Below are 14,630 nucleotides of genomic sequence, written 5' to 3' on the forward strand. Positions count from 1 at the left end.
GGGGGACGACATTCAACCCTTTGAAAATTGACAATTTTTTTGAAAAGTTTTTCTCGTCGACCGAATCGAACGAGAAAGAAGAAAAAGCGTGCGTGAGTGAATAAAGGAAAGAAAGTGATTGATCGTTTGAAAGAATGTTTGAAAACGACTTCAACTTTATTACGGGCTGCGACACAGTCGGTACACATGACTATTATACGTATATTAATTATGTTGATAAGAATAAACGACATAAATATATGAATATGTATATTTATATATCTATGTATGTATCTGTAACCACTCGTCATTAAGAGTCACATTTTGTTTGCTCCTGTTCGTTTTTTTCTTCTTTCGTTTATAGTTATCTTTTATGACGTCATTTTACAACGCGGGTCGACCGATCATTCAAACGTTCGTTCGTTCATTCACTCGTTACATTCGATTTAATTGCATCGTGCGTATCGTGACTGTTGTACGGTATTATAAACAGCTTCTCTGTGTGCTCAAAAATTTCTTAAAGCACGTTAACTGTATACTCAATTTTTCTTATTCCTTCTCTATTCTTCCGTCTCTCTCACTCGTATCTAGCTATTTATTTTTCCGCGTTTTTCATAAAGTCACGCGTTAGCCGGAGGCCCAGCCTCGTCGGCTCTCTAAACTCTGTACACATCGATTTGTGATAAGTTTTTTTTTGTCATCCTCTTTTTTATAGCTTCATTTCGTATACTATACACGCACACATATGCGTGCAATATTTTGCCACATATATATGCGTCTATACAGTATAATATACAATAACTAATCATATATCCTTTATAATATATAATATACCATTTATCATTTATAATAATAATAATAATAATAATCTTAATCTTCTAACATCAAGTTTGACAGCCTGCGGCCAGAGGGAAAGGTATTAATTGTAATACTAAGAAACAAGTACGATATGCCAAGGAAAAGTCAGAATCGATTCGGCGATGAAAATTCCTCAACTTTCGACAGGTAAGCCGCGAAATTCGTATAAGACAAATATTTCACTCTCGGACTTAGGCTAGAAGTAGTAGGACTTATTAAAGTTAACCGCAGACTCTCAAACAGCTTCGTAAACACGTCTATGTAACAATCATTATGCGTATATTTTGAATCGTGGCTTAATTGTCTAGTAATGTCATACGTAACTGCTTACCGTTGGCCTTTTGCCTCGGAATAGGCCATAGAGCGTTTATTATCGTAGAATTAATAACTTTTGGCGGCGCAATGAACGCGACGCGACCGTATAGACGATTTTCTATTTACCTCTATTTTAAAGGTACAATATAATCTAATATGTGTGTGTGTGTGTGTGTGCTACATGCATTCCTATAATACGATTGTATGCCCTAAACTTTTTCGGAAATGAAAAAAAAATTATGACGATAGATAATAACAATAGGTATAGTTACGAATCACGCGATGCGAAACGCGCTCGGTATTTATGCGTTATAACTGGAGACCAAATAAATATGTTACATACGTAAATTATGTATATTACAAAGAGAAAAAAACGGGGGTGGAAGCAATAACAGCGAGAAAAAAATTCTAAACTTAGATTGATAATACTGAGTCACGGGTATTGTACTCGAAAATCCCGCCGTAATTAATACGTATATAACAAGATCGGAAATAATATATTCCTCAATTATAACATTATAATCCTTCCGCGTAGTTTATTATTTATGCTTATCGTATAATATATATATATATATATATTTTTTTTATTTATCATTTTCTTTCCACTCGTGGTTTTCACTCTCGGTTTCTATTTCACCGTATACAATTATACACCACTCTACGTATGTATAATAAGCTCGGAGAATTTGATCCGTCGATATACATATGTATATGTATATATATAATATATTTATTTATATTTCTGATTTTTTTAATTTATCCATTACTTATCAATTTTTGTTAATCGTTACATTTAATCATTTACCTAATGTATATACATATATATATGTATATATATATGTGTGTGTGTGTGTGTGTGCGCATGTAATTATATAATATAATTGGTAACATTGATTCCGCGATACCTTGTACAAAGAGATCACTAATTTCTGGCGAATAAATTACGAAGAGTAGTCCTTCAGCTTCACTTTCCTGACTTCGATACGATAATCTGCCGCATTCGAATCAATCGCTGCAGGCAAGAATACACAAAACTATCAACGATTGCACATAAATTAACCGTTAATTCCTACATACATTACATATCCCATTTCTCTCGCTACTTTCATTATATTCCCTTTCCCCCACTTGGTCGGCATCTCCGCTTTTCCCGATCACCGTCAATCCTCGTAAGAGGATAAAAATCCTCGAAGAAACATTCGCCCCCCTTTGAACCCTCTCAGGTGGATCTTAGACCCTCGGATGGGCCCCGGCCGACGTGGGGAGCAGAAGCGGGGCACCGGGACCGGAATCCGAGTGATTTGGAACGCTTTCGAGGGTGAGATGCGTCGCGATTTGGGGGTGCGTCGCCCCCTCACCACCCCCGGATCGGTGCCGCGGCGAAGGCGACGAGAGGCTCGGAGGTGCCCCGTTTCCGGTCAGCGTCGGACCCCCACGACTCTGGAGGTTTTGATGCTGCTGATGCGCGATCCCCGGCACCTGGTTCTGGGCCCCGATCGGAACCGGAACCGGTCTCGACTGGACGTTGTTGTTGTTCGTCGTCTTCGACTTCTCGCCTTGAAGCCAGTACGTCACCATCGTCCCCTTTCCCTGAGATCAAATGATTTTTTTTTTTTGTTCTTTTTTTTTTTCTTTTTACTCGAAGATGAGTCGCTTCGAATTTGGACGGCTATAGATTGATATTTTGAAATACCCACGGTTTTTTTCGGCCTTCGAAACCCTGGAAAATGTTTCACGTATTTCCCCCAACACTATTGAGAATTCTACACTTGCATAAAGGAATGTTGTTGCAAAATAATTCAAGTCGGTTAATTTTTTTTCCAGTGAACAAATTGTTTACACTGTTGATTCTGATTTTAACTTCGGCGAGGGATTATTGTATATTAACGACGGCACGTTTCTCTGGAGTTTAAAAATTCCTGACGATCAGCGAAATCTACTAATTATTTTATTTTTTTTTTCCTACAAACGTAGTGAAATTTGCCAAGCGACTATTTATTTTCTTCTTCGTTTCTCAATATCCGAACAAAGTCTAAACGGAATAAAAAACAAGCTACTAACTTTAGCAAGCACTGCAGACATGGGTTAATGCTCCTTTCTGTGTCGATTTTTTCTATTAATATTACATTCATGCATCAGCCGCATTGTGATCGAAATATAAGGGGGTTTCCATGTATCGATAAAGTGGTTCTCCACGTTGTAAGGGGCATAATAATGCATATAAGGCAGAGGAGAGAAGGTGCATTGTTATCGAATGTATACGCTTGTATATCTACTCGTATGCATATCGGGCTGCACGCAGGACGCGAGTTGAAGAACGGATGATTGATTGACTGCCTGACGGTCCGGGCTCCAACGATAATGGAATTAAAAAGTGTGAGCGGTATAACGAAAATTTCATAAGGTAAGCAAAGCTATTATGCAAATCGAGGCTTAGGTGTAGCTGGAGTGTATGAAAAAAATTTAGGTACCTACAACCGTTCATTAAATTCCCCCCTTCGCGTATTCTGAAAGACAACGACAAAAGAGAAAAATTCGATAAACTTGTCGAGGGAATATTATAGAGTCATTTTCTTTCCTCTCTGTAATAATCAGGCGCTTCCTGAGAACAATTTTTCCTGTAATCGCCGAAAAGAATAAAATTCAATCAAAGAAGAAACTTAAATTTTCGTTCACACTGGATATATATTTGCGTCTATGTCCAAACTGAACACGGATCATAAAAAATGAGAAAGTTGTAGTTTGACTTTTGGTGATAAAAAAGAAAAAAATTGGACGTCATTATTATTGATATAAGAAAAAATGGAGGAAACGATAATTCTACATGAATTACTGACCTTCATCGTGACCTCGCCTCTGCACTCTAAATCGAAAGTGCCGAAGGTGTCGAGGATCTCTTTAGTCTGGGGACTGACGTGGATCTTCAGAGCTGCAAGACGTGGACGAAAATACGTATACTCAATGAAAGGAGAAACGAATTAGAAAGAGAGAAAGTACACGGATACACATTAATTAAACGAAGCTACCAGCCGGTCAGGAAGTACAGTTACGGTGACACGTGAGGATCGAAAGGCTCGTTCGCGGGTCAACGATCTCCCAGAGAAACGAATGGCCATTCATAGGAGAGGAGAGGTGAGGTGAGAAATAGAGGCGCCGAGCAAATTTCCTGTCCCTTCTCGACCGATCCTCGGCCAACTGACAATGAGAGAGTCGCGCGAGGTGAGTATTTACTCGGAGATTTCAATCGAGGTATATAATACGTATAAATTTCCCGTGAGAAGATATTTCCCTCCGCGATCCGCCCTCGTTCAGCCCTTGACCTCGGGCGATATGTTAACTCAGGACGGTGCTGGTATATAGCATCTGTTGATTCACGACCAGTTTGAATCGCGGAAACTCGGTTTGCGCCGAGCAAACAGTGAATTTTGTTTACCTGCTTCTGGTTTAACGTCGAAATGCCCACACACGTATCCAGTTAGTCGGACAGAGATGCTTTGTTACATTCAAGATCCGTATATAATGCGACACGGAGTGTAACGAACGAAAGTTAATCCATCGTCTGATGAAAACTTTGTTTCTCGACGATTAGAAACAGCTCGAGGATTGATGACCTCCGAATATTGTTGCCCTTTTCTCTATATACGTATATGTATATACGGGAATACGGCAAATGGATGAAAAGTCCGTGGGTACACAAAAGTAAAAAGGAATCGAGACTGGCTTTTGTCGAGTGAAAGAATAATTCCTGCAGGCAGAGTCGTTTGGTTAAGTGGTCGGAAGAAGCTTCGCGAGGCACGAAGAGAGTGAGAGTAAGAATGAGTGGATGAATGGACGAACGGACGAAGGGATGGTCGGAAAGGCGAAGGCGAAGTAGCTTCGAAAGTTGAGATATAGCGAAGTATGGGAGACGAGATTTGCGAAGGATAATTTTTCCTCGATTTGTTTCTCGTTCCCCTTGGCTTTTTCCCGATAAATAGAATTCATTACCTTCCCCGTTGCTTTCCATTCTCGACGCCGTGTTCACCGTGTCTCCGAACAGGCAGTACCTCGGCATCTTCAGTCCAACCACCCCGGCAACGCAGGGTCCTGAAAACGAGGCAATCCGCTGATGTTTATTCGTTTCTCGATATCTCTGCACGTACGTATCTTGCGAAAGCGGAGCTGGGAGCTTGAAATTCGCTGAGAGGGTAAAAGAATTACCGAATCAGAGAAATTGGATGTTCCTCAAAATCGGCGTTTCCCTTTGGCGAACGGCGAAATTATACCACTGTGCTTTCAATGATCGCATACGCACACGTAGACATACGTACACGCAATTTTTGACATCTGAATTCAATTTTCCTTTTTACATTTTTCACAGTCTCTCGCTTTTCTTGTTTAAATTTACCTCTCTTGCACAGTGAAACTCCCACAGCTGATCGTTTCGCCATGGGATTTGGGTCAAGGAGGAAAAAAACACAGAGCACGTAGTACCGAGATTCCAATTCCGAATTGCGATATCCCGGAAATGAAATTTTTCGAAAGGTACACCCCGCACGCACGATTACTCGGGAACCGCGATACATGCGCAACTTTACCGAAACAAGAGACTCCTCGGTTGAAACGAGAAGCTGTGACCGTAACTCTGTGATATATTCTTTCATTTCCTCTTCGAGGGAAAGAGCGGAAGAACAAGAACAAGAACAAGAATAAAAATAAGAAGAAAAAGAAACTTTAAATTGAACATTTCACGCCGCGCGTGCAGTAACGTGAAATCTGGAAATATGCCAGGCGGGAAAAGATTAATTTAGAAAAGGGTCCCGCCGGCTTGACTAGCTCGCAAAAAAGTGAAAGGAGTATGGAGAAAAGCACTCTTTATTATCCTGCGGGACCCGGGCAGACTAGATATCAAATCTCGACATGTAACTCAGAGCCTCCTTATTCTCCTCGCGAGAAAGATAAGCGAGACGGCGTTTCGAAACTCCGAACCAAGGCCGTTCGCCGCTTTTAAGTCTCCCGACTTTTCCACCCTGCGATATCTCCGCAGCGCAGCTTAAGATCCACGCGGTGAACGCATATCAAATTAGAAGCCCAGCGCCAAAGACAGTGGCGCGTTTCCCCTTGATTCAAGGGGGCGGGGTGAGGGAGGGGGAAGGGGACGAAATTAATGAAATTCACCGCTCAGAGTGCCCGCCGTTTTATATCAATTCCGAATCCCCCGGGTTCCGCGCTTTCGCACGCCTTTGAAGTCGTCGGCTAATTGCTTGCTTCAGCTGGAAATTCCTCAATATAGAGATCCCCTAGATCTCCATAATAATCCCTGTAAAAGTTTAGCGGTAAAAGAGAATTAAGGATCAATGGGATCCACGGTATGAACAAAAAGTTAGAAGAGGAGGAAAGGAAAAACCGTTCGAAAAATCTCCAGTCATTTCATTTGTTCCAACGATAGCGCGGAACGCGAGTAAAACGACATTTCGATTGTTTGATAGGAATGAATTTGATGGCTAAGATGTGAGCAATTCGAGAAAAGTCAAGTGAAACACGTTGATAATGATTAAACTCTTTTATTTTTAACCCCCGTAGATTATCTGAGAAACATCGAAGACACTTTGTATCACGATATAGTTACCAGGCGTAAATGCACTTTATTGTTGACGAAAATTTGTTCTACCCACAACTACGGATAATTCTACTCGTGAATTTTTTTTTCACACGATTTCCGGAGATCTTCGGGGCGAATTAAATTAGCCGAAAACATTACTATCGGATAAAATACAGCAGAGTTTAAGCGTTTCAAGCCTTCCAATGATAAATCCTTTTCTCAAATTCTCGATATCTTAATCGTGTCTCAATCCTGTTACTCGAATTTACTCAGAATCATTTCTACGACGTTTGACCGGAATGTTCTTCATTCGCGTTAATTATAATTGGCAGGAACAACTGTCGCTGGGAATTTTACAACCGATTCTCCCTCTTTTCCTATCTTTCGATTCAGGCCATGAATGACGCGCCCTTGATCCTAAAAGATGCGCAAAAATTTCGCCGTCCAACGGAGAGGAAAAAGATCCGCGTAACGCAACGCCTACGTCGGTTTATGTCGACGACTTCCGGGCTGTCAAACCACGTGAGAAGGTAACTGAAACGCGATTCCTTACGGCGGTGAAGTGAAACGTAAAACGCGACAGATAAATTTTCGCGCTGCTGCTTTCGGAATTTTTCGCAAGCCTTGCGCTCTCGAATTTCCGGTCGTCGTTTCGTTTCTTCCTTACCCGAATGCATCCCGATCCGCAGTTTGAGCTGCTCGTTTGGCCTGTGCCGGATGCTGAAGGTCATCACGGTGTCCCTCAGCGCCAAACTCATCCTTGCAATCTCCCTTGCGTGATTCGTTCCGTTTCTCACCGGAAGTCCCGACACCACCATGTACGCGTCACCGATCGTCTCCACCTGCAAACACGTCCGATTGATGCGGTTGTTTAGCAGCAATTTCAACAAATAATCAAATGCAGATTTCAAGTGATCCAAACGGATTCTACGACACTTGACGTCACAGAATTTTGAATGCTTTCAAAAGGTTTCATACGAATCGAGGATATTTATACGGGTTTTTAATCAATTTACGGGAGTGTGAAACAATTTTTCATACGATTTCTCAAAATTGTACTTCATTTTGTGTCACTCCGAAGGATTCACGGACCCCGAAATATTGCATACGATTTTAAGGCTGTTCACGATCTCAATATTTTCAAAGATTGCACGGAATTGCAAATGATTTCTGAATATTTCATTCAAATCTTTCATCAATATTGTAACTATAATAATCTCGACGGTACAACAGTCGTTTCAAATGATCTCCTCGACCGTTGAACCGTACAATTTTGAACTTCCCGGGTCAGCGGTAAACCAAAAATAGAAAGTCAAATTCCGTCAGGGTAATTCAGAATGTCGAAAAATCGTGGGTCTTGATTCTGCCAATAAGGGTAGAGTCACATAACAAGGGTGAAAAAATAAGCTCCAGATATTCTCAACTCTTCCAAGTACATTTAGCTATACAACAAAGTCTAGGCCTCGCGTTTTTCGAAGAAAATAATGAAATTTAACATCCCAAGGGTAGTTTCCTGATGCCAAAATATAGGAAAGGTGAGAGGGAATCGATTGCCTCTTCCTCGAGACATCGAGACGAGAATCGGGAGTGTTCGACACGACACAATCTCGTTAAGATGACGAGTAAAGGCTACTCGGATTTTACGGGCCCTTTTCAGGCACGCGAGTTTGTTCGTTTTTTTTTTATTTTTTTTTTTTTTTTGGCAGAGGTTGCCGAAAGGAGAATAAAGAAATAAAATATGAGAAAATAATAGCGACGGCGCGGGTGCCGCGTACGAAATTATACCCAGAGGGTGTTTTACAGCTCCTCGTAATTTAATCTGTTTAAAGCACCAAGGGTAACAAGTGCTCAGAGCAAGTCGACTCGGCTAGGGGAATTCACCAAAGAGGAACACGTACACATACCGCGTGTAATACACTCTCTGACGTACACGCGTTCGTATATGTATATATATATATATATATACGTATATACGCACACACGGAGTGAGGGTGAGGGAGAAAATTCACGAAGCGTATATGCGCATGTATACCGGAATAATAATGTGGCCTTATCCAAGCTGCGGTGGGCTTTATTCACCGTTTCAATTTTTAATACCTCTCCATCCTGCCGGCGGGAGATTGAATTTTCAAAACGTGCGAGAGGCGACGATAAGTTCGAAAATTAATATACCAAACAAAATTACGGTACTCGTAAAAATCTGATGCCGGTTTTTGATTTCGTGAAATTTGAACGTCGCGGCGGAAGTAGTTGATTCGAACCTCGTTGGTGTTTTATTTTTCGCTATCTATTTTCTCGTCAATTTGGCCACGTCGCGTCGCGTAACTCACTTAAAATTCAATTCCGTGAAGTAGGTACGAGGATAAGGAGATGAAAAATGTGAGAAAGGAGAAAAACAAGGAGAATAAGGTTCATCGAGGTGTTTGGATGCCGCGAATTCGTCCCGTCGCAATCCAATCGCGTTATTCAACGCGGACGTGAAATACGCAGCGGTATAAGGTGCGGTTTTTCACATTTAAGAAATTAAATTGGTTGTCCAGCCTTCGGCGGCGTCGACGAGGCGTGTAAATCGAGAGGACGCGAAGGAGGAAAAAAGGTCGAACCGAGATATCGGGATCGGCACACTGCCGACACACAAAGGGAGGGACGGAGGCAATCCACTCGCCCAAATTTCGTCTGTCACATGCTACGTGATAAATAATTCTCGATCAAAGAGTCCGCGTACTCCTGAGGTCTCTGATAATTTTCAACGATATCGCTGTGTTCGAACCGAGGGAGTTTTTACGGGATGGAAAAATGGAGAAAGGTGCAAATTCGCGAGCGTTGGTACGTGCCGTTTATGCCACTGACGTATTTAAAGAAGAGGTTTTCAAATCCTGTACGACACGGGCAAACAGAAGGATTCGCGTTTAGGTCCAGTGTCACGGTTTCGTTCCGCGTTCTTTTAGCTTTTTTCTATTTCTCTTCTTCATATTCGTTGGTTCACTCGTGTTAAAAATCCGCGAGGATTTATTCCGTCGGTCGTAATTTTTCCGATAAGAATAAATAAGATTATTACGGTAATTGGTATATACGGTTGATTAGTCGCTGTACCCACGAACTGTATCGCCGTGTATATTTATCTCGGTGAATTTCAATTCTCTACGTCGTGCGAAAGGAAAATTTTTATAAATCCTTCTTTCGCGAAAGTTTTTATGAAAATTAGTTGTACCGGTCAACTTAGCCTACGGATGAACAACGACGAAACTTCTCCATCCTCTGCAGTCTATATTATGATGATAATTATTATGATACCGTTACCGCATCTGCTACCATCCAACACAGCCTATAATCCTCACTCTCACCCTTGACCTTAACCCCGTCCCCTTTTCCCGATCGGCGTTCCTTGTTTGTAAACATTTTAGTCACGCCTGATAAAATACCTAGTGAATACGTCTCGGGAGATATTATTTCTAGTCTTACGTAAGCCTCGTTCAATTCCAGAACATATCCCCGATTTGCATGACCGCTTCCGTTTTCCCGCTCGATTGTCTTCCGCAGTCCACGATTCGCGCTGAAATTTCATCGAAACTGCAAACATGTCTTCGTCTCCTTTCCGTACAAAGGAGATAAATCCACGTAATATAAAAAAACCGTCCAACGCCGAGAGCATTTGAAAAGTTGACGGGAATTTCGTGAGGTTTTCAAACTGCACGTAAAATATGCGAGTACAATACAGAAGATTATCCGTCCGAGAGAAGGGAAAGTGCAAACTATAGGCGGAGAAGCGGAGGCTAGGCTTGATGCAAGGCACGGAATTCCGGTTAGAACAAAGATGAGAAAATGAGAGAAGCGGCTACAATGTCTGCAAGGGGAAAGAGGGATGGACGAGAAGTGTCCTGGGAGAGAAGCAGCTGTTGGGTATGCCGAGTTGCCTGTAACGAGGTTCGCGCCGTCTCAACTAATTCTGCCAGGAACGTCGACGTTTGTGGATCTACGTGCGTATCAGGAAACCCACAGTAGCTCAGAACCAGGTCTAACTTTCTCATCTCGAGTGCCCGTCGGCTGTTGACAAACGAAGATGAACCCGCTCCGGGGGTGGGAGGCCTCTCTGTAAGTGCCCGCCTCCGGGGCTGCGTGCGGATGAAATAAAACGTGAGAATATAACTCACTTTGTAGACGTCAAAGTTCTCGATGATCGAGTCGAAGCAGGTGTAGAGGTCGTTCAGGAGGTCCACAACCTGCAGCGGCGTGCTCTCGGCAGACAGGCTCGTAAAACCGACGATGTCGCTGAAGTATATTGTCACTTGGTCGTACGTCTCGGCGATGACACTCTGGCCGAGGATCAGCTGGGAGGCGACCGATCTGAAAGAGTGAAAATTGACGGGTCAAAGAGTCTGAGAGTGATGTTAATAATTCGAAAGGATTCGACGACTCGACGAACAGGATCGCAACTTTTCCACAAGGACATTCCGCCCTCGTCGTTCGTGGAGGACAAACTCGGACCAAGTGCCTAAACTGTTAAAAATGATTGTAAATTTACCGCACAAAAGAGTTGTCAATTTACGAAATCAAATTCGGTGCAGCGACGTAAGTTACTTACTATGCATTTGCGTTGAATTTTTGATTTTACTTAAATTTGTAGGAAAAATAAAAATAAAAAAAGTAATTTGAATTTACTAAATTGTGTGGTAAATTTATTGTATTTGTAAATTGAATAAGCTGTAAGTGTACGGTGAATTCCCTGTTTCGTATCCGAATAATATACTTAGAATACAAAAGTGTTTAACAGTCTACCCTGCACTTCCTGAAATCCTTACAGAGGAAGTCTACGATCTGAGAATGGACTCTCTACTTATCTGCAGTTACTACGAGTCCTTTGCCCTAATGCAGCGATTCATCGGGGTTCTCGCCCCGTATTCGTGGAAGAAAATTTGCACGAATGGTTTCCACGTAACGGCGCGAACGTGCGACGGCAGCTATTTTCTTGAAATTGTAACGCGGAGGACACGTACGTTCCCTCAAATTCACCCCTGAGCGCGATTTGTTACCAACTGGTGGATCGGCCGATAAATAGATCCTGCAAGTTCGAAACTAACTCCTTGAATTATACATATATAGACTTCTAGTTAGATTCGGCAAGCTAGGCGCAATTTCCGGGAACCTTCAGCCTCCCGCCGCTTTCAGTTCGGAACCTCGGATTTTCCAAGTTTGAGAACGTCGAACTTGGAGCTTCGAAGGACACCTCAAAGGACCCGCCGTCGCCAAACCCGACACGCCACAGGCTTCGCGGTTACCGATCCGCCGAATTTATCCACTCCGACTCTCTTCTTCTTACTTGTGACTACTTCGTCATAGACGTCACAGTGCTTAGAATTTTTTGCTCCGCGGATCCTTTTCGAACCTTTTACCGCCATCGTTTTGATGGATCGAACAATTCGATCTCACTTCTGTCAGTCTGGTCTCCCCCTTCTTCTTATATTTCACTTGGCGAAAATACCCAGCTTTTTATGGGATCTCGAAAGTTTGACAGGTAATCCTGACGTTATTCTGTCAATTACAGTCACGCAATGAGGCTCTTAATTTCGGACGTCGCGGAAAAATTTCAAGCTCTTCGTTACGTCCGAGTCGAAAAATGTGGCACGGTCCCTTTGTAGGTAGGTACTTGAGAGAAACTCGTGTCTGCTATTTTTCATTTTTCCCCCCTTTCGACGTCCAGCTTATTAACAAAGGCTCGGCCTTTGAGTTTCTAGGTCGCGGTGTGGGTAGAATGAAAAGTTAGTTTTGAGGATTAGCCAGAAAACTTGTGCAAAGCTGCTCGGCGACCGGAATCGTGCCACCGTAACGAAAATGCGCGATGTCAAACTTTTAGGCGTTCGGATCCTCGAAACTCGGCAATATTTTCATATCACCTTTTGAATATCCTTGAACAAAACGTGAGAAGATCGCGAATGACTCGATAAAATTGCCACTGATCACCGCGGCTCGGCGTAACGTTCGTTTTGAATTCCCAGGGGACGTCACCCCGGGAGCAGGGTTAGAAAAAAAAAAGATAGCAAGAAGACAGGGAATAAGAAAAAAGCGGGTTGATCGTGGCAAAGAAAAAGGTATTAATCCCGCGATGACTGGAACGCGTTTTATCGGATTTAGCATTCGTCTGCTTTCCTCGGAGTTCGGCGAAACGGGTTCGTCTGTGTCTCGGGAAAAAAATCCCATTAAATTCAAAACCGTAACGTGAACTCACCGAGTCCGAAAGACAATGTGACGCACGAAGCGTGCTGATATTATGTCACACGCACACATTTCTGTCGGCAGGGAAACACGTATCGCGTTTTGCTGCGGGATATTTACTCGGGAAGATACACATAAAGGAGAAAATTTGTTACACATGTCCGCCGACTACTCCCCGAGATAAATTCCCGACAACAGATATACAATATTTGTCTACTATGTTTCTAATAGATTCTGGCAAATTACATATCCTTCGGGAATATGCGTATATGCATGTACGTGTCGCGGAATTTTACGTTCATTTTATTTTTTCCTACACATCGACGTCTCTCTACGACTTCATCTCGTACAACTCTGGTAGAATTAATTCGTTGCGCTTGTAGAAAAATTTTCAAGATACTTCATCGACACGGCGCGCGGCGATCAATGCGGCAGAGAAAATAGAGAGAGCGAGCTGAAAGCCTTCGACGCGAATCGCGTACGTACGAAGTGTGTATGCAGGGGTGTTCGCCTACTATCGCGGTAGATTTGACCTAATTTCACGTACCATTTACGCCCGGCTCGATTGGTTTAGCTTCTTGTGAATTCATGGTTTATTCATCGACCAATGATCAGCACTTCTCCGAACGGGGTTTCCGCCACCGCGTTTCAAAGTTCAAACTCTCTCTCGCTCCGTACCATTTACATGAAAATTTAACCTCCGAGCGTTCTTCGCGCGCCAATAGCGCCAAGATCTTGGATTACTTCGTCCCAAAATTGGCCGTGCAAAATGCAAAAAACCTAACGTTTTATCCCACGACGCAGGTTGATCCTCTTCGCGAATAATCGATTCTTGAATTCCCATCCGACAAAGTGGGAATAAAAAAAATGCGATTATCGTGCCGATAAAATGATCAGGTGTTTACCTTTCGTGAGATTCGACGAGGGTTCGGTTGGTTTGTACAAAAATTGACCAAAATCGTACAATAAAAAACTCATCAACGAACAACGATTCCGTACCAGAGATATCTTGTCCCGATTATGAATTGTGAACTAGGAAATTTTACGTTATTCAAATGTCGTTAGAAGGAAGTTAGGAAAAACAAAACTCTTTACGCCCGAGTGAAAAAATTTCGGTTCTATCAAACCCGCGGACAGCCATCTTCCGTTGGTGGCGTAGCTGCTTAGAATAAATCCATATCGCTACTCGCTACTAGCCAGACTCTAGCTGCTGCTGCTGCTGCTTAATATTCCATGGAGATTTCCAATTTATCTGCCCGACGGGTTCCAGCCTTTTTTTCAGCCTTCGGGAGAGAGGCGACGGAACGCCGACGGCATCGCAAAAATCATTTTCAGTCGGTTCATCTCTGAGTAGGTATATCATGTATACGTAGAGCTTAAAGCCCGAAGGCGTGTAAACTGCGGTTGACATGGATCGTGTACTTTAAGGTGCTAAACCGATCCGAATGACGAACGTTTTCCTCTTTCCCTGTTTCGAGCTGACCGACTAAGCGAAGAGTTCGAACAAGAAAAGCAAGAATACGCAATTTTACTGCCATGCTCGAGGAAAACTCATATAATCGTTAATTAGTGATAAGCCCCCGGCTTTGTTTCATCCAAATTTCTTCCCTCTTGAGACGCTTCCCTTCGCCTCTTCGTCCATAGATTTTACTTCTAATGAAATCATAAATTTCGCCGTAGCCACGCG

General features: G+C 42.6%; 1 protein-coding gene across 13 annotated transcripts in view; it reads right to left on the minus strand.

Moving 5' to 3' along the window:
• Nucleotides 1–46: 46 nt before the first annotated feature.
• The window catches only part of LOC107227701 (atrial natriuretic peptide receptor 1), a 138,890-nt gene continuing 124,306 nt past the window's right edge, over nt 47–14,630 (minus strand). For all 13 annotated transcript variants that reach the window (XM_046744169.1, XM_046744165.1, XM_046744171.1 and 10 more), the window contains 5 exons: nt 10,885–11,077; nt 7,401–7,575; nt 5,140–5,238; nt 3,990–4,081; nt 47–2,742 (listed from right to left, as the gene is read on the minus strand). In XM_046744169.1, the coding sequence (XP_046600125.1) occupies nt 2,383–2,742; nt 3,990–4,081; nt 5,140–5,238; nt 7,401–7,575; nt 10,885–11,077 (919 nt within the window). In that variant the 3' untranslated portion in view covers nt 47–2,382. The remainder of the gene's footprint in view (nt 2,743–3,989; nt 4,082–5,139; nt 5,239–7,400; nt 7,576–10,884; nt 11,078–14,630) is intronic.

Source organism: Neodiprion lecontei, chromosome 6 (genome assembly GCF_021901455.1).
Source record: "Neodiprion lecontei isolate iyNeoLeco1 chromosome 6, iyNeoLeco1.1, whole genome shotgun sequence".
Classification (NCBI taxonomy): domain Eukaryota; kingdom Metazoa; phylum Arthropoda; class Insecta; order Hymenoptera; family Diprionidae; genus Neodiprion; species Neodiprion lecontei.